The sequence below is a fragment of the Trachemys scripta genome, chromosome 7, assembly GCF_013100865.1.
Source record: "Trachemys scripta elegans isolate TJP31775 chromosome 7, CAS_Tse_1.0, whole genome shotgun sequence".
In the NCBI taxonomy this organism is placed as follows: domain Eukaryota; kingdom Metazoa; phylum Chordata; order Testudines; family Emydidae; genus Trachemys; species Trachemys scripta.
The window spans coordinates 43,528,630-43,549,010 of NC_048304.1; the positions used below are offsets into that span (position 1 = coordinate 43,528,630).

The following is a 20,381-nucleotide window of genomic DNA, read 5'->3' on the forward strand; positions in this document are numbered from 1 at the left end:
AGCAAAAATTTCAGTACATCTCATTGCTGTCTTTCTATATTTAAAAAAAACCCTCCCTCCCTCTCTCTCTCTATATATATATATACACAAACACATATTCTTTCTTTTTCTCTCTCTCTCTCTCTCTCATTCACACACACTGTATTTTCATTTTTTTAATAACAGGTGTTCAAGATGTTGAAATAATTCAACAAAATATACAGAAGGCTATCAAAGGAAAATATGTCCTCTATTGCCTTGGCTTTGGTTTTGATGTCAGTTACAAGTTCCTTGAGAAGATGGCCCTAGATAATGGAGGAATAGCTCGTCGTATATACGAGGACTCTGATTCAGATTTGCAGCTCCAGGTAGGGTTCTGTTAATAATTTAGGAAACATATTAACTAGTGACTCTGGCCTATTTAAATCAACTAAAGGCATGCCATGAAACTCTTAACAGTGAGACCAACACAAATGAAAACCTTTGTGGGCTCTCAAAGAGAGCAAAAAGTTGTATCTGTTTTCTCTTCAAATTTTGTGTCCAAATGAAAGGCCAGTTTTTAGAGTGAACGAAAACGTTTGTGGCATACACAGGGCCAAATCTTGAAATTCTCTCATCTCTTCTAGGCAAATGAGTGAAAAATTGTAATTTTGTGTGAAGAGATTAAATCTGTCATTTAGTGTTACTGAAAGATACATTCTCTAATAGAAATGATTCTGTAGAAATTTTGATTCCTGGTTCAGATTTTTTACTTTTACTTATTTCTGTTTCTAAAACAAAAAAGATAACTATCCAAAACTCTAGGCATCCAGCCTATAATTTGATACACAGCACAGGAGCACATTGGTCAAGCTCAACTATAAACTTTCACCAATAAACTGACCTGAAAGTTTTCTAAATGTTTGAAAAAGTTTGATCCATACCCCTCTCCATATGCCTTTATTTTTTAGTTCTGGATGGATACTGAAGTACCAGATTACCATAAGAAATATAGCTTATGTGGAATTGCTTGTCTGATCAGAAAAATAACTTCACTAACCCTTGCCAAAAAGGCTTATTTTGTGAAGTTTCCATTATGCAGCTCCAAGTGAATCAGATATGTATTTGTGTTTCTATGTGCCCATCTGAACTGAACCTTGGAGCCTACTGAAGTTCCCCCTCATCACTAGTCAGAATGTGAAATGTAGTCACCCTTAAATCCTGGAATTAAAGTAGCACACCGGTGAAACAGAATTTGTGATGCCACAGGTAATCCACCAGATTCCCTGTGTCGCTATCCATGGAAATCCAAATCCAATGTAAATCCAGTCATATATGCTAATAGACGAGGCAGAGTATAAAGGGAGTTCCTAATATAGTTTTGTAGGAAGAGAAAAATAAACACCAGGCCTTTTGAGATGTGTTTAAATATTTGACAGGTTACTTACTTACAGTTAGTTATACAATCACTTGGTCTCTCTCTCTCTCTCTAGAGCTTTTATCAAGAAGTGGCTACTCCCATATTAAAGGATATTGAAATACAGTATGCAGAAAATTCCATCCTGGAATTAACTCAGAACAGTTTCAAACTGTTTTTTGATGGTTCTGAAATTGTGGTAGCTGGAAGAATTGACAATGAACTCGATGTTTTGCCAGTGGAAATTCAAGCTCAGTCAGTAAGTACTTATAAGTCCTGAGAGTTTTCTACACAAAGAGAAATTTGTACATATACTGTAAGGGGCATATTCTTGAAATTTCCGTGGTCTCTTCTGTACATCAATAAAAAAAAATTAAAAATATCTTGTATATATTTTATGTTCACCTCTGCTTCTGATATGTACAGACCAGAGAGAGGTTCTGTTGGTCCATAAAGTATCACCACATGTTCTAAACAGTGGTTTATTTATAAAGAATAGCTTGGGAAGAAGAAATGTCAGATATGAGTATAATTAAATAGTCTAATCACTAATGTGGCACAAATAGAGCATCTATTATGTCCTATTAGCTGTTCCTTCTTTTAGTCTTCCTGGAGCTTCTGAAAGTTATTCAGTTATGACTAGAAATTATTTCATGGGTATTTGAGATCTAAGTTGTTATATTCCATTGAGGCATATATCTTGTTAAAATATCATTTTAATTAATCGTGTAAAGAGTGAGATTTTTTGATAATTCCGGCAGCTAAACTGAGAATAAGATAACACCCATCTAGTACGGAATGTAGCTCTCTGATGGTATGTATTGACTTATTATAACTAATTGAATTTAAATAGTTTAACACTGGTGCACTTTAAATATGGCAGGGCAGTTTTATTGTAAATATTGTAACCAGCTGCCTGCTATCCAAACACTAAGAAATTTCATTGGGGAAAAAGTATCCTATAGCTGACATCAATTTTTTTTGCTTGGTCTTTTCAGGATCTTTTAAATAAATTATTTTTGAACTGGGTAAGGTCTTGAAACTTAAAAATATGATTGTCTTTAAATTGTCTCTTGAGGGTCAATCTCTCTCTCTCTCTCTCTCAGCATACTAGTAACCTGATTTTTAAGGAGGAAGCAAATGTAAGAGAAAAGGAGAAAGTATTTCAACATCAGAAGTACATTTTTGGAAATTTCATTGAGAGATTGTGGGCTTACTTAACCATTCAACAGCTGCTAGAAAAATCGTAAGCTAATAAAATCCTCATGTTGTGTATTATGAATTTATAAACTTCTTCATAAAAACAAACCATAGATTCTTTATTCACATGATGGGAAAGGAAAGTGTGAATATTCCTGCACATAGCCTTAAAAAATATACCCAGTGAAAAGAATACTTCAGGACTGTATAATAATGATCCAATACTTTGCAGTTTGACAGTGTTATATGCTGCTGTGTTTGGGATTATTATTGTGAAATGCTATAGTATTTATTTATATGGACTATACTGAGCTTCCATAGTACAGTCAAGTATATATCTAGTGTAGGTGTTGCCAACTGCAAATGATTGAGGCATGTCCATAAATCATGCATTTTCAAGGTCCACTTGTATGTTTACTTGTAATTACAGAGGCCCTGACACACAAACACATGAGCATGGGCATAATTGTATAGGCATGAATATTTGAGTTATTCTAATGGGACTACTCATATTTAAAGTTACTAGAAAATCCCTAGGAGAAAGTTTGAGGACCCCTAACTAGTACTCAGCTGAAAAGTTCACTTTATTTTTTTAAGTCATGAATGCCAACATTAGTATTTCAGCTCAAGAGGAACAGCAGAAAAACCTGCAGGTGGCTCGAGCTTTGGAGCTATCTATGAAGTACAGTTTTGTTACACCTCTCACTTCCATGGTGGTCACCAAACCTGATGATCAACAGAAACTCCAGCTGGCAAACAAACCAGCTGAATCTGGTAAATTCAATTTGGAATGATACTATTTCAGTTACAAACAATACAATCAATAGTTGCAGATCCATTATCTCCATGATCTAATTTTCAGTGGTAATGATGTAAACCAGGTTACACACCGCAAGTCTAATTTCAGACTACTATTTAAATGGAGGGGGAATAGTAAATAAGTAGTTAATTACATGAATTAATACTGAGCAAATGCTTATTGCTGAAGTTCCTTCCCTGCCCACTTCAAGAAAATCTTGCTCATTTCTCTCTCTGATTAAACTGAAACTAGTAAATAAAGAGAGAGACTAGAAAGAATGTCACTTCTTATAGGGCTTTTGTCTACTACATCTACAATCTCTTAAAACAAATTCTTTACCATGGTATTCAGACAATGAACCCCTCCTATTTCCCCCAATTTTCCTGTTTACTAAAACACATTTGAGTACATCAGCAACTGGTGGTTGAAGTATGATCCTAAATCTGTCATCACTCCTCTGTCTAGATAATGAGAAGTCAAGATTTACTGGATTTTCAGGTAAGCGATCTCAGCTCTTCAAGTAATTTTTCCTTAATTGGCCGAGCTTTTGAGGTTTTCCACGCAACTTCATAGCAGTTCTCTGGGCTTGTCTACATGGGGAAGCACAGGAAAATTAGTCTGTCTGTAAAGTGTTAACTTTTGAATGCTGCATCTGATTAATTTCAAAATTTCAAAGAATGTTCTAGGCATGAATGAGCACAGACATACTGATATGGGGGAAAACTGGAAAACCAAAAGAGGGAAAACGGGGGACACATGGAGCTCCTGCCATCTGTTTAGTAGAGCCGCAGTTTAAGGCACTTCTGCAGCTGTCTATAGGTCAAAGAACTGGTTGATGGTGCCCATTAACATCATCCAGCATAACAACACCCTAACTCATCTCTGCCCATCCCAACAGAGTTTAACATGTTGACACTCTGAATGATTTATCCCCCAGACACAATGAAAAGAAATAATAATGGTGGGGAAAGGGGGAAATTGCCAGGGAGTAGGGTGGGGCCAAAAGATCCCCTGGCACAGGGCGGGGGAGGGGCGAATAGGTAACCTGGCATGGGGGGAAGGGGAGAATACAGATGCCCTGGTATGGTGGAAAGAAGGAAAATGGAAAATTAGGGGGTATGGTTTAAGTGGGGAATGGCTGTGCATGCAGACTCTTGCGTGTGGAGGAAAATAGCAGATCCTGGCAATCTGACATAATGATAAGAGACTTTCTCCATGGGGCAACAGGAGAACACAGAGGCTGGCATGAGAAAGTGGGGCATTCCAGAGAGTCCTGGAAATAAAGGAGGATGAGGAGGTGGCAGACAGGGAGCTTCCAGGGGAAGAATGGAGGGATGCAAGGAAGCATTGGGGGGTGCAATGAGGTTGGCCTACAGAAGCAACGAAGTGTGGATTCCCCTTGTTGTTTCTAGAGACACATGAATAGGCTCAGATTTGGTCCTATTAGCTGTGAAATATTAAAATGAGGTTTTGTCTTTTATTTGAGGAAACATTTTGATACTGGGAAATGTATAATTGAAATAGGGGTAAAATGTGAACTATGAACAACAGAAAGCAACAACCTCCACATAGGGATTGGTAAGAATAATCTAGCCCCCAAAGTAGGAAGTCTCTCTTTCTAGTGCTTTTAGGGCTGGTCCTGTAGCCTTTACTCATATGAATATTAACAAGAGTTAAAAAAACTTTTGAAGTGATAAATGGTATTGACTGTATTTTCTGCCACCAGGTAACAAACTCTCAAAAAGCCATATAGCGAAATCCTTAAGTTTCAGAAGGCTTCATGATGAGAGTATGTGTAAGTTATCTTACTTTTCCAACTATTGAGATTATTTCTTTAAATAATAATCTAAAGTATTCAAACATTTAAATCTCATGTTTGTGATTCTGATTGTAGTGAAAAATTAGATATATATTTTGTTCTAAAATCTTAACCCATTTGTATTAAAAACAGTTAAAAAGTTCTCTGAAAGTTGCATGTTTCAAATGAAAACTGTGGGTTTGCTAGCTCATAAAAAGTTAATTCTATTAATCAATACACTTCAAGATTTTAGGTCTAATTTACACAGGGCACAGACAGATCTTGGTGCTGCTTCCATTGAAGTCAAAATTAATTTTAATAGCAGAATTGGACCTATACATTCTTGGGAAAACTTGTATCTGTTGTTTTAATAGTCATGCCCTACATTGCAACCCGGATCTTCTAGTCTTGCTAGGCTGGTCTATACTGGAGAAATTTTCCACTGTCATCACCATTTCAAACACACTTCTGGTCAGATTTGATGTTTGTGCTACAACCCCTCTGTGCCAGATAGGCAGGGGTGGGCCAAAGGGAGGGACATATTGGGACAGGGAGGAGGCGTGGTTGGGGCAGACGTGTGCCTTTGCAATTTTGCACCTCTGCAAAAACCACAAGGGCAGTGAAACTGTGGGAGGACAGTTCTCAGGGCTCTCCTAACTTGCCTGGGGACTGCACCAGCTCTCACATCCCCTGAATTGGGGTGGTGCAATCTTTGCACTGTATATGAATCTGTCCCCTCCTCTCCATAAGCACAAGTTGCCAGGATGGTGCACAAGTGTTACCAGCACCTTAATACTTATTCAGAGCAAGTCTCCCCAACATTGTATGTCCTGCATCTGGTTATACTGTGCTGCTGCAATGTAGCCATTAAGTCCTAGCATTACTATAGCATTGGTTCATTTGGTGTAATCTCACAGTCCCCCTCCACTGTCTTCAGTGACTTCTTTATTGACAGCTGGTGGGACCTGTGCTGGGATCCATGAGAACCCTGCAGTGAGTGCTGTTTGTCATCTTGCTTCACTGGTGTAACTGAAACGAACAGCATTGCAATTTGCAATGGTGATATTTTCTCACATAGAGCAGTCTTATAATTAACTAGTTTTGGAATAGAGGAAATCTCTATAACTTATTTTATCTTCTGGAAGCAATTCAGAGATATAATCTGTAGCATCTACAGTTACTTTGGCAGTTACATGAGAATATGTTTTAGAATTTTTGTATTTTTTTTAAATTACTTATTTTTACTTACTACTGCCGAAAGCAAGGAACAAATAATACTGGTTTGAAGCAAGCCATAGAAAAGGTGGCCTTAATAGGAACTTTTACTTATCTGGGGAATGAGAGCTTTCAGGGCATGGCAGAGTAAGGAATGAGGTTTTCTTGCCATCCTGTGTCTTGTTTAGGGAACTCTGAGAGTAGTGATCTGGAAGTAGGAGGATGAGACTTCTATTCCTTCCTCTCCTCAAGACACTGAGGATATTTTCCCATTAATTATTAATTTTTATTCTTATTTGGGAATTGTTTACCATGTGTTTGCATGGCAAGGAATTGGAATGAAGAATGGGAATGAAAGGTGACTTACTCTTTTTCTTGCTTTTTCTCTACACTGTTACAGCACTGTATTCTTTCTTAACTTCCCCCTAAACTCTTTCTCCCCATGTTATATGGGCTACTGAATGGTGCAGTGGGACTGCAGCTCAGCTAAAGTTGAAAAGAAAGATTTGTGTTCCATATAAAAGATATTATCTCCGGTTTGTTTTTTTCCCCTTCTCTGAAGTGGAGAGAAATAGTGTTTTCCTCAGTGGCTGGGAGTAGAAAGGATTTGACTCTACCATTTACTTCCTAGCTATAAGCAGCCATTATCATAGAATCATAGAATATCAGGGTTGGAAGGGACCTCAGGAGGTCATCTACTCCAACCCTCTGCTCAAGCAGGACCAACCCCAACTAAATCATCACAGCCAGGGCTTTGTCAAACTGGGCCTTAAAAACCTCTAAGGATGGAGATTCCACCACCTCCCTAGGTAACCCATTCCAGTGCTTTACCACCCTCCTAGTGAAATAGTTTTTCCTGATATCCAACCTAGATCTCCTGCACTGCAACTTGAGACCATTGCTCCTTGTTCTGTCATCTGCCGCCACTGAGAACAGCCTAGCTCCATCCTCCTTGGAACCCCCTTTCAGCTAGTTGAAGGCTGCTATCAAATCCTTCCTCACTTGTCTCTTCTTGCTAGCCTAGTTGTGACTAACTGAAAGTCACAAGTGCAGCAATTCCCAGTCAGTAGAACCTGAGGAAGCAAGAGTCTTCTGATATGGAACTTCCTGCAGTAAAAACATAGGAAAAGATAGCTTTTTGAGGACAATCTCAAAAATTGATCATAAAGAACTTGATTATTCTGCAGTAAATGAGGGAAACTTTACCCATGTTTCTTTTGGCTTGGTTAGGATTTATTTTAATTTGTTAATAAATCTTATTTTTAAATCATATTACCACCTCTTGTTATGGAACACCATATTACAATTCAGCCAGTCAGCCTGTGATAGTCTATTAGTCACATTGTAAACTTTCCCCACACTTTTCTTTCTTAATATATCCCCTTCCTGGCTTACAGCATTCCTAGTGTACCTGCACAGCTCGATCAATGTACCTCTATTCTGATTTGCAGCACCCTTGTTATATCAGTTTTGGGCCTATTGAACAAGCAATACTAGTCATGTAAAATCATGCCTTAGTTTTTTTGGTTGTTTTTTTCATACCCAAAAATTATAGCACCACAAAAGTAAGCGATGGAAAAACCTACAGACCACTGTGATGTTCCCCTGGTGTTATCTGGACCAGTAGGGTTACCATACGTCCTCTTTTTCCCGGACATGTCCGGCTTTTCGGCACTCAAACCCCCGTCCGGGAGGAATTGCCAAAAAGCCGAACATGTCAAGGAAAATGGCGGCTCTGCTCCTCCCCTGACTCTTCGGCTCTGTTTAAGAGCCGAGCTGCCCGAGCGCTATGGGCTTCAGGCAGCCCCCCTTGCCTCCGGATCCCAGCCGCGCAGGGTCCGGAGGCAAGGGGGCTGCCCGAAGCCCAAGTGCTACCGGCTTCACGGTTTGCCGGGCAGCCTCCAGACCCTGCACCCCCGGCTGAGCGCTTCCCCTCCCGGGCTCCAGCTGCGCTGGGCAAGCGCCGGCCGGGGGCGCAGGGTCTGGGGGCTGCCCGGCAAACCATGAAGCTGGTAGCACTCAGGCAGCCCTTTCCCCATGGCTGGGAGTGGGAGGGAGGAGGGGGCGGGAAGGGGCGGAGTTGGGGCGGGACTGGGGGTGGGGAAATGGGTGGGGCCAGGGCCCGTGGAGGGTCATCTTTTTTATTTAATAGATATGGTAACCCTAGGACCAGTGATCTGCTAGATCACTCCAATCCTTGACTCTGGGAGCCAGTCTTACTCTGCTCTGCTGTGAGAACCCCCACTCCTGGGCTGTTCACACACAGCCTCTGGCATATCATAGAATCATAGAATATCAGGGTTGGAAGGGACCTCAGGAGGTCATCTAGTTCAACCCCCTGCTCAAAGCAGGACCAATTCCCAACTATTTTTTTTTACCCCAGATCCCTAAATGGCCCCCTTGAGGATTGAGCTCACAACCCTGGATTTAGCAGGCCAATGCTCAAACCAAGCTACTCCTTGGAATGTGCAACTGAATGACACTAGCTAATATCTCCGGTCCCAGCTACAACCCTAGGAACGTCCATCTTGCAGTGTCCAGTTATGTCCACTGGATGCTGCAAGCTTATATCAGTTCATCAATTTAACAAAGAAATTGATATACACCAGGCTTGTTCATGACATGCTTCAAACCAAATGCACTGCTTCACGTAGAATAAACAAACAAATTTATGAACTACAAAGATAGATTTTAAGTGATTATAAATCAAAGCACAACAAGTCAGATTTGGTCAATTGAAATAAAAGCAAACCACATTCTAAGCTGATATTAACACTTTCAGTGCCCTTACAAACTCAGATGCTTCTCATCACAGGCTGGCTGGGTTGCCCTTCAGCCAAGCTCTCCCCTTTGATCAGTGCTTCAGTCGCTTGGTGGTGAGGTCTGTAGATGGAGGTGGAAGAGAGAGCCAGCATGGCAAATGTCTCTTCCTTTTATCATGTTCTTTTCTTCCCTTTTGACTTTGCGCCCCCACCCTTCAGGGTCAGATGAGCATTACCTCATTAGCCCCTGACTGACCAAGGGAAGGGGGGTGGGTGACTCACTCAAGAATCCAACAGATCCTTTGTTGCTGCCTAGGCCAGTGTCCTTTGTTCCTGTGAGGCTGGGCTGAGTTTGTCCCATGCATGCCCTGATGAGGTGTGAACTGCCCCTCTGTTCCTGGAGAGTTTTGCCTGGGCTTGTTTTAAGCCATGAGGACACATTTTCAGCCTCATAACTATAGACATGAAATTACAACCTATAACGTTACTATAACATTACCATAACAACAATGCTCAGTGCATCATGAGCCTCCCGAAGACATCCAACATGACAAACTTTGCATTGGATACCACACAATCATTTTATTAGGATGAACATGGGGATGCAGGGTGTTCCCCTCAGATACAGAGTGTCACCCATTTAGTTTCACTGCAGAATGGTTTCCTACAGTGTTATTTAATAGAGCTTTCTCCACTTCTAAGAGATTAGGCTTCCCTTCTGTCAGGGTTCCCTCCCTACTCTAAACTCTAGGGTACAGATGCGGGACCTGCATGAAAGACCCCCTAAGCTTATTTCTACCAGCTTAGGTTAAAACTTCCCCAAGGCACAAATTCTTCCTTGCCCTTAGACGGTATGCTGCCACCACCAAGTGAGTTAGACAAAGATTGAGGAAAAGGACCACTTGGAGTTCCTGTTTCCCCAAAATATCCTCCCAACCCTCTTCACCCCCTTTCCTGGGGAGGCTTGAGAATAGTATACCAACCAAATAGGTAACCAAGGTGAGCACAGACCAGATTCTTAAAAACAGAACTTTATTATAAAGAAAAATGTAAAAGAAGCACCTCTGTAAAATCAGGATGGAAGGTAATTTTACAGGGTAATAAGATTTAAAACACAGAGGATTCCTCTCTAGGCAAAACTTTAAAGTTACAAAAAAACAGGAATAAACCTCCCTCTTAGCATAGGGAAAATTCACAAGCTAAAACAAAAAATAATCTAACACATTTCCTTGCTATTACTTACTCTTTCTGTAATATTAGATGTATCATTTCAGTAGGAGCTGGATTACTTGCTTGGTCTCTCTCTTTGTCTCAGAGAGAACAACAACAGAGCACACAGCAAAAATCTTCCCCCACAAATTTGAAAGTATCTTCTCCCCTTATTGGTCCTTTTGGTCAGGTGCCAACCAGGTTATTTGAGCTTCTTAACTCTTTACAGGTAAAGGAGGGATTTTATGCTACCCTTAGCTGTATGTTCATGACACCTTCATTTCCTCAACTTTTCTGCACTTAGCTAGGGATGAGTGGGCACATAGTCAACCCTATATTTTGCAGTGACAAGTGCAAATAGAGACACATGAAACCTCAATAGATGTCAGTAAAAAATGTTGTGTATTTTCTGGGGGAAGGAGAAGAAGAGAGCAACAGTAGTAAGAAATATCTCATTTTTAAAATGCTACCAATAAGAAGCATCATGCTAGCTTGAAATGTAATTCAGACATGGTATTATCTTTCTCCATTTACTAACGGATGGAGGCCTGCATGCTTATCCCGTTAGTATTCTCACCAGTACGCTAATCTCTTAATTATCTGTTTGTTTGTTTGCTTAAAATAATCATATAAAGGTTTAAATCAACATCAGGCTTAAAAAACACATTTCAGTCTCATGTTTATGATGATGATTGTGGATGTTTATTTGATACTAATTTACCAACAGAATATGATCTACAGGCATATATATTTAGGACAAAATAGTATTTTAAAGTAATTTTCCTATTTTTAAAAATTACTAATATTTAAAACCTCTGAAAATAAAATCGATAAAGCTTTACAAGTAAGTTGAAGAAAATAAATGCCAGTAATAAACACAATTCAAGGTTTTAGACATAGTTTAACCCACACAGGGAATAGATTTAATCTGCTATATGAATACCAGACTTGTCTACAAAGTGAGATATAACATCACTCGGGATACCTATTTTTGACAGATGTAACTGGGGAAATACATAGGACTCATCCACAGTTCTGGATTCGGTTGTACATGCAACTTGAAAAGACAGTACATGGCATATCAAATTGTGCATTGTTGCCACAAGATATAATTGAAACCCAGAGTTTTGAAAGATTTTTTTTAAAGAATTAGACATTTATATAGATAAGGAGAACTCTAGTAGCTACATGTGATAGGATAAAAATATATAAGGGACATATAGACATTAGGTGTCTGGAGTTAGGAAAAACTTCCCCCATGCAGATATATGTTGGTGCATAGTTATCTACGGTGGAGCTTTCATGCCATCCTCCAAAGCACCTGGTACTGATCACAATTAGAGAACAGATATTGGACTAGATGGACTGCTGAACTAATTTGGGATGGCAACTTCTGTGCTCTGAAAACTATTTAAACAGTAAAAGGAGACTATATGGATCGGAAGTAAATCCATGTCCACTTAGGACTTTACTGTTGTCACTCTGCTGTATGCCAGAGTCATTCAGAACTCATGGCAGCTGGGATAGAATTCAGATCTTCCTGCCCCAAAAGCTTCCTGCCCCTGCCACTTCAGCTATTGGTTTTTAATCTTCAGCTACCAAAACCAAACTTGTCAACCTGCCAACCTGCGAATGGGTTACACTAGGAACCAAAATGTGTTATCAATGACTGAAATATGGAACACTGGTATTTCTTTGGATCAGCCCTTGCTCTTCAAGTCACCTAGCTGTCCAAAGAAAATAAATATAAGCTATATACAACAATTATATTAATGAAAATTTCTTTTAGGGTTTAGTCACATAAGTTAAGAAATATAGAGTTAAATTGCCACAGCAGCCTTAACCCTGCTCTTGTATAATGCACAAGGACCTTCATTTGGGAATAAAAAAAAACATCCCACACCCACCTTGAGTTCTGGTTCTGAAACTGATAAGAAAGAATGCAGAATTCTTTTAAATTATTGAACTTTTCCTCGCCAGTAAGAAGTGATCGATATTTTGATGTTTCTCTAGCAAGGGGTGAGTGAACTTACAGCTTCAAGTTCATCATTTTTAATGTAATTTAAAAATCAAGAACTGAAATTACTACTGTGTAAGCAGCAAGACATTCAAGTAACTCTAAATCACAGAGGCACTGAAGTAGCTGAGTGACCCCAAAGCCACAGCAATTCAAGCCAGCAAAAGACATTGATACAGAAAACAAGTGGGAACTGGAGTGCATTTAGCTTCATAAAACCAGAAATTGCACCATTGTTCTGCATCCTGCCAGGGGCTGAATGCCCTCAGCTTTCACTGTGGCCTATGAGGGTGCAGGGAATTCAGATCTATGCAGGAGGCTTTGTAGGATCAGGACACAAAAGCCAGAACGTCTGCATGCATTCAGGGGACCATCTGAAAGTTTGGAGGAAAGGGTACTTTACAATTAAAGTATGAACACACGCAAGGGTGGGAGAGATTTTCTCATAGAAACTGCTTCATTCATAATATTTTGCATTGGGTGGTCACTGAATCTTGTTCTTAAATCCTCATGTTTTAGATTACATTCAGAGAGTACCGAAAACTGGTAAGTTACTTTGTTTTGTTGTTACTGTCTTCTTTACCCTGGAGACATATGGAGCAGGATTCCCACCCAACATCATCCTTTCTCAATGACTTTGCACTGACATATTTTATAGATGACTATTTGAGGACACGATTACAGTTCATGATCTTTAATCATAGTGGACCTAGTTATTTGTTTTTATCACTAATAATTTCAAACTTTTCTTAGTGGCATATTTTGTCCTCAGATCCACAGCTCAGTGGATCTGGTGCAGTTTTGCTGTGCATGGAGTGGGGTCATGGTTCAAGACCACTGTAAAGGGGCTGCATGGATGATCAGTGAATCCACTAGCCATTTCCTCATGTAGGGAGGGAACAAGAGCTGCAAATACTATTGCAGATTCAGAGCTGCAGTCATGGTGCAGACCCAGTGCTGCCCCATGGGCTGAAGAGGGGAAAGAATACATCTCTTCTCCCTGAGAGATCCTCTCTATAATATAGGTCAGACCCACAACTACAGGATGGAGAGGGACAGAAATGTGGGCAATATGCCATAAACAGAAAATTTAAAAACTATTTGCTTAATAATACTAATGCCAATTTTTAAAAATCTTCTAAATTTTGGTCTCTTCTTTCAATATATTAGGTCAAAGAGCTATACTGTTAGACGTGACAGAACAATCACCAGCCAGTAAGTTATAAGAATTAATTTTAACTGGATGACTCGGAATTGATGAAACAATGGGTGATCTCTTATTTCTAGTCATTGAACTAATCTATCCCAAGTTGGCAGTGACCAAAAATTACCACCACCTGGTAACTGTTCTGTTTTTAGGTGTACTTATTTGTTCCTAGTAAGAAGGAATCCAAATCACAAAAAAATCCACCATTACAATTGGCAATAATTGAAAACATTGGTCTCGGTCCCAGTATAGACTAAAAGAATGGAACGAGCATGAACACTGTACTACCTTCTCATCTCGAAACAGTGGTCTGTCCAGATCAGGTTGAGAGATACACTTTAGTGGGGTAGATTACTATGTTGGTGTCCATGTTCTTTCTCTTTTGTGGACACACAACTTAAATTTTCAGGTCTGTTAATCCAGGACCATTCACCAGCACTAAATGGAACTAGCACAAATACAACATTTCCAAGCCCTTTCTAACAGGGTTTTAGCCCTGAACATCAAAAGTCTAATGTGATATGTTGTTTTTCCTTGGGCCATATTGTGGCATTTATTTTTAAACAGAACTCTCTTGAAATCAGTGGAGAGTTCTGCTTAAAATTCTTTGGTACAATATTGTCCCTTATTAAATATTTCAAATGAAAAAAATGTTTTACTGAAATGTTCATCTAAATTTTAAACATTTTAGTTTTCAGGACTGTTCAAACAACACCACAGCTTCTTAGTAAGTAATATATGTTATAATATTGCTTTAAAACTCTAAATGTTGACAAAACAAGCTGCATGTTGCTCACTACAATTAACACATCAACAAAACTCCATAAGGTGAAAACACTGAGAAATGTACCTATTGAATAGGCACCTTGATTGTATCAGGAAAACAAGCTGATTTTGCTTTTATTCAGCATAAATAATATAATACATTTTTCTCATGAAGCTGTTAAAGATCTTTACAAACCGTAAGTAAATTAATCTTCACTACATCCCTGGAATGGAGTTAGGTAGTATTATTCCCTTTTTACATATAGTTTAAACTCAGACAAAGAAAAATTAAGGGGTTTGTCCAAAGTCACATGAATAGTCAATCACCAAGAAGTCCTGTCTCTTAGCTCCCTGCTCAAACCAGATAATAATTTATCATTTTATATATCTTTTTTATTCTTCACTGTTTGTACTAAATATTCTTGAAACTTAGTTTCTCTGCTTACCATTTTGGAGCTTGATGCTGTTTCCTCTGCAGTCACAGAAGTTTTGCTATTGACTTAAGTGGAAAGAAGAGCCAGGTCTTTTGTCTTTTCTGAAAAGAAAAATACTTATTTCCCCTCCCCTCAGTAGACCCATCTCCTAAGGCACACATGGAATGAAACAAGCTTCCATAGGAGTTGATAAAGATTATGATGTATAAGCCCCCCAAAATCAGGAAATGCCAAAGTTAAGGTGGTATGTACAATGCTAAATCTAGCCTTTGTGCATATGCATGATGATATGTAGCCTAATTCTGATCTTACTTTTGCTGCTGTACATCAGGAGCTAGCTCTCTTAAATTCATTGGTGTTAAATTGGTGTAAGTGAGCAGAATCAGAAGCACAGTTTCTAATTATGTGATCAAATACCATTTCTAATACAATAGATAGTAATATCATTCCATTTTCTCTCTCATATTGTGAGACACAGTTTGTGTATACATGACTTGCATGAATTCTGCCTTGCATATTCACAATGGTATGCAGACCAAAAGATGATGTCAATATTATATTTCCCAAAATAAAAACTTCTCTAATTTACAGTTAAGGTTACTTGATATATTTCCTATCAATGTGATCACTAAACATCAAGGCAATCACCAGTAAAGATGATATTAACATTCAGCTCAACCTTAATGCGTGTTCTTTGCCACACAAACATTACAACACCCAATCACATGCTCAGACTTGTCAACTCCAGAATGAACTCCCTTTCAACTCCAATAATCAATGCATCCTCAGAATTGCAGTCAAATGCACACATTAATCTTGCCGATGTTGAAGTTTAAGTTATCTTTCCCATAGACTTTTACTTTAAAAATCTTTAATGTGTTTTTTTTTAAGAAAACAAAAGAAAATCCCCACCTAAAGTTAGAGTTATGATTGTGTATGTGTGATTTCAAGGAATTGGATGTGTCCACTGAACAATATTTTATTTCTTTATTTTTAATTACTTTCTCTGTAAAAGTAACTCTTTTATTTAAAAAGTAATAGATTGAACAATAATTATGCTAAGTGTGGAGGCTATATTCTGTCAATGAATTGTGGAATTAGTGGATTTTAATCCTACTTTAAATAAAAAAATTAACATGTCTTTTAACTATAGAATTGCTTATCAGCACCTCTATAATTTGATGATACATGGTTGATTTCAGTTATGGCTTTTGTTTAAAACTCAATGACACCATATAGCCATAGGGTTGCCAATCCTCCTGGATTGGCCGGGAGTCTCCTGGAATCGGCCTCAATCTCACGGTGACTATTAAAGGCAATCCGGGAGATTTTAATAGGCCAAAGTCCGGTCGGCAGCATAGTGGGGCTAAGGCAGGCTCTTTACCTGCCCTGGGTCTATGCTGCTCCCAGAAGCGGCTGGCATGTTCGGCTTCTAGGCAGAGGGGTGGCCAGGGGATCTCTGTGTGCTGCCCCCATCCTGAGCGCCAACTCCGCAGCTCCCATTGGCCAGGAACCGTGGGCCAATGGCAGCTGTAGGGGCGGTGCCTGCATGCAGGGGCAGCGAGCAGAGCCACCTTGCTGCCCCTGAGCCTAGGAGCTGGACATGCCAATCGCTTCCGGGAGCCACCCGAGGTAAGCACTGCCCGGCCAGAGACTACACCCCTTACCTCCTCCTGCTCCTCAATCCCCTGCCCCAGCCCTGAGCCTCCTCCCACACCCAAGCTCCCTCCCAGAGCCCACACCCCACACCCTCTCCTGCACCCCAACCCCCTGCCCCAGGTGCAGCCCAGAGTCCTATCCCACAACCAAACTCCCTCCCAGAGCCTGTACTTCCTCCTGCACCCCAACCCCCGCCCCAGCCCTGAGCCTCCTCCCGCACCCAAGCTCCCTCCCAGAGCCCATCCCCCCTCCCACACCCCAACCCCCTGCCTGAGCCCTCAGCTCCCTCCCACACCCAAACTCCCTACCGGAGCCTGCACCTGAACCCCCTGCCCCAGGCTCATCCCAGAGTCCCCTTCCACACTCCAAACCCCTCGGCCCCATCCCCCAGCCCACACCCTCTCCCAAACCCCAGCTCCTGCCCAAGCTGGGTGAAATTGAGTGAGGGTGGCAGAGAGCAAGTGACGGAGGGAGGGGGGATGGAGTGAGTGGGGGCAGGGCTTCGGAGAAGGGGCAGGGCATGGCCTCAGGGAAGGAGTGGGCCAGGGGTGGGGCAAGGTGTTTGGGTTTGTGCAATTAGACAGTTGGCAACCCTATGTAGCCACCTTATACATTTAGTTGCATATTGATTTTTACAATAATGTGTTTGTAATTCTTTGGACTTTGCCTAAAGTTTAATTATGCATGTATGTAGTAAATTAAAAATACAAAATAAATATTCTACCCCTCTACAACACCAGCCCCTCAGAACTATAGAAAACTACTCATTTACACAACCCTTTTTGTTCTCAGTCCTAACTAGAATTCCATTCCCCACATTCTAGAAGGGCATTCTTTGTAGAACCGATTGACTCAATACTACTAACACTTGCAATATCAGCACTATTAGGATTTTTTTTATTAACATTAAGAGCTCTCTCTCTCTCTCTCTCTCTCTGTTTTTAGCCAACGAATATCCACATTTCCTCTTTCAACTGCCCAGACAAAATGATGTCATTTGTTTAAATATTGATGGTCAGCCACAAGCTTACATAAACCTAATATCAGATCCTGCCAAAGGTGAGATTGCCAAATCTTACATATAATATAAACAGGTAACTATTGCTGGTTAGGAACTTATCAACAAAACATTTTCACCAAAAGGGTAGGTTTGATTAGTGTCTTTGGAGGCTCCTCCTCCTGGCCAACCTGCTGAGGCTTCTGGTTATGAATACAAATTCTGGGACTTGTGCATATCCCTAAGCTTTACTATACACCAGTATATCTTAACAGATTCAGGCTCTAATGTTTCTAGTGCAGACATGCACACACATTAATCCATCAGTCAAATTAATGTGGGCTTATGCTCCCATGGGCTATGGCTCCCTCCAGGCACCATTGGCCAGGCAGCCTGTTGCTGCCAAGGTCAAGAGTAATCTGCGCAAGACATATATGCCTGCAGGTCAGGGGGCATATATGCTGGCCATTACCGTTGGCCCCAAATGACTTTTCCATTACTGTGGCCATAGAGGACTTCTGGAGAGTAAATTCTGCAAATGTGGATAGGAAATTGGAGCAGGATGCAGCCCAGGAGCTGAATTTTGGCCCCTTAAATACAACACACTTACAGAAGAGCTGTAACAATAGCTTTTTTTGTTTTGGTTTGGTTTTTTACTTATTATTAATATTGTGTCCCTTGACTAGTCTACATTAATGGCACTTTCAGGAATCTCTGTGACTGGTAAGCTTGGGAGAAATAGAAATCACTTTGTGCTGTTTGAAATTATCAACCTGGATCCTCATGTGCAACTCCATGTATCAAAGGAAGGCACTGTGCTGAGCTATGGCGGTCATACCACCAAACTCCCATGGAAAAAGTCTGCTTCCTCTACAATCCAGGGGTAAGAAATGTCTTTATGCATTTTCCTTTATTTAAGAGAGAGAGAGTCTGATTTTCACCTAACTCTGTCTTCATTTGTACACTTATGATTTTCTGGATTCAAATAACCTTAGACCCAAGTTATGTATCTTAGATGTCTACCTGACTGTGTCCAGATATCTGGTAGTTAGGCAATTAACTAACCTAACCGAGGCCTGTAATTATTTGTACCTACACGTTGCAGGTGCGAAAGGAAGAGATTGGGTTTTTAAAACCCAGCCTCATGTCAATAGAATGAAACATTTTCATAGGGTAATAAATAGTTTCTGTCTACTCCTAGTTAGGAGTCAAAATATTTATCTTCCCAGAAAGAGACTTTGATCCAACAACGTTTTATTTGAAAAGCCTTTATTCTTAATTTACTGAAAGATTGCTGTCAATTTTATTTTTTCATCTAGTGGATTTTGGTGCAGCAAAGTCAACCAGTTGCTCTCACTCTGTGTTTATTGTATTATTACAGTCTTATTGGTTGATACCAAATTTACTGTGTGCTTCACCCAATCAGAGATCACATATAAAAGTACAATTATTGAAGTATATTGCACGTTCATAAATAAGTTGTTTTTAAAAAAGCTGAGATTTTCTCATTCCTAAAATTTAACCTATCTTATTCCTAAAAAAATATGTTTAGGCCTTTGACAGTATGAGTGAATGGTGCAGATAGTTTTGTATAAGTATCTGTAATTTTAATACATTTCTGCTGTTTGAGAACTGTGTTTTAAATTTTATTATTGGATTTAGTTTAACTGATTTAGTTAGCATACCTTACCAACACACAAAAGATATGAATTCAAAAGGAGACTCTAGACATCCAATTCTCTTGGTTCCTTTGGTTAACTAATATACATCTCAAAGACCAGTTGTGGACAAGAACAAAAGTTGCAAAGTGAGTTGCTCAAAATTTCCTTGCAGTCTATCTAGACAAGGCCTGCAAGTGTGCTGGATTTATGTCACACACACAGGATGGACCCCTTAATTAAGTGCTAGATTTCTCAACATTTAGACCAAGACCTACATTTTTATAACCCTTAGAGGTATTGGGATTTAGGGGTTTCATTTGGATCATTGTAGCAAGGGGCCAGCTATAAGTGAAAATCTGGATTTAAATCCGCTCAACTTTGGGTGTCTTCAGATTATGGCTGTTTGGTTCAGGCTCACCTCTGTTAAGATCAGATATAAGCTTCTTGAATGCATGTGGCTTTTTAAAAAGAAAATAATAATGATGGACATCTATATTTTCCAAATCCATGTAGGGTAAGAATCAGAAGTAATAAACTACAGCAAGAAAGTCAGGTCCTGAATATCGTATGGGAGACTATTCTTGTAAAATACCCAAGAGAATTTTGACAAGTATCTGAATCTCTAAATTTTCATCCATATTTTGTATATTGTACTTTTTTCCATTATTAAAATCATTAAAAAGCACATTCTTTTCCCTCTTCTCCAAGCAGTTTTTTGTCATGAGCAAAAAGGCACGTTCACTAGCAAAAAATCCTGCTAATTTAACATTTTTTCTGTAAACTATATTAGTTTATGTGTATTTTAGGGCATGTGTGGGAGGAAGCAAATTACTGTGCATTTTGCTGAATAGAAATTGTGACCTCAGTTCAAGTTTAGTGCATAAAAAAAACTGATTACAAAGGACAGCAGCATATATACAATAAATCAGGTCCTGATGCATGACTAGGCCTCCTAGGCACAACAGTAATGCAAATAATAATACTGCCACCAAATACTCAAGCGTTATATCAAAACAACAAGGAGTCTGGTGGCACCTTAAAGACTAACAGATTTATTTGGGCGTAAGCTTTCGTGAGTAAAAACCTCACTTCTTCGGATGCATAGAGTGAAAGCTACAGATGCAGGCATCATATAATGCCTGCATCTGTAGCTTTCACTCTATGCATCCGAAGAAGTGAGGTTTTTACTCACGAAAGCTTACGCCCAAATAAATCTGTTAGTCTTTAAGGTGCCACCAGACTCCTTGTTGTTTTTGTAGATACAGACTAACACGGCTACCCCC

At 39.7% G+C, this 20,381-nt stretch overlaps 1 protein-coding gene across 6 annotated transcripts in view; it reads left to right on the forward strand.

Annotated features, from left to right (window-relative positions):
• Positions 1-20,381, forward strand: part of LOC117880153 (inter-alpha-trypsin inhibitor heavy chain H4-like) — a 43,483-nt gene that overhangs the window by 18,709 nt on the left and 4,393 nt on the right. The window contains exons 10-20 of one of the 6 annotated variants that reach the window (XM_034775954.1): positions 166-347; positions 1,452-1,634; positions 2,482-2,621; positions 3,192-3,349; positions 3,840-3,872; positions 5,101-5,169; positions 12,895-12,921; positions 13,546-13,590; positions 14,274-14,309; positions 17,386-17,499; positions 18,146-18,320. In XM_034775954.1, coding sequence (XP_034631845.1) covers positions 166-347; positions 1,452-1,634; positions 2,482-2,621; positions 3,192-3,349; positions 3,840-3,872; positions 5,101-5,169; positions 12,895-12,921; positions 13,546-13,590; positions 14,274-14,309; positions 17,386-17,499; positions 18,146-18,320 — 1,162 coding nt within the window. The remainder of the gene's footprint in view (positions 1-165; positions 348-1,451; positions 1,635-2,481; positions 2,622-3,191; positions 3,350-3,839; positions 3,873-5,100; positions 5,170-12,894; positions 12,922-13,545; positions 13,591-14,273; positions 14,310-17,385; positions 17,500-18,145; positions 18,321-20,381) is intronic. The other 5 variants (XM_034775955.1, XM_034775956.1, XM_034775958.1 and 2 more) reach the window with 5 other exon arrangements.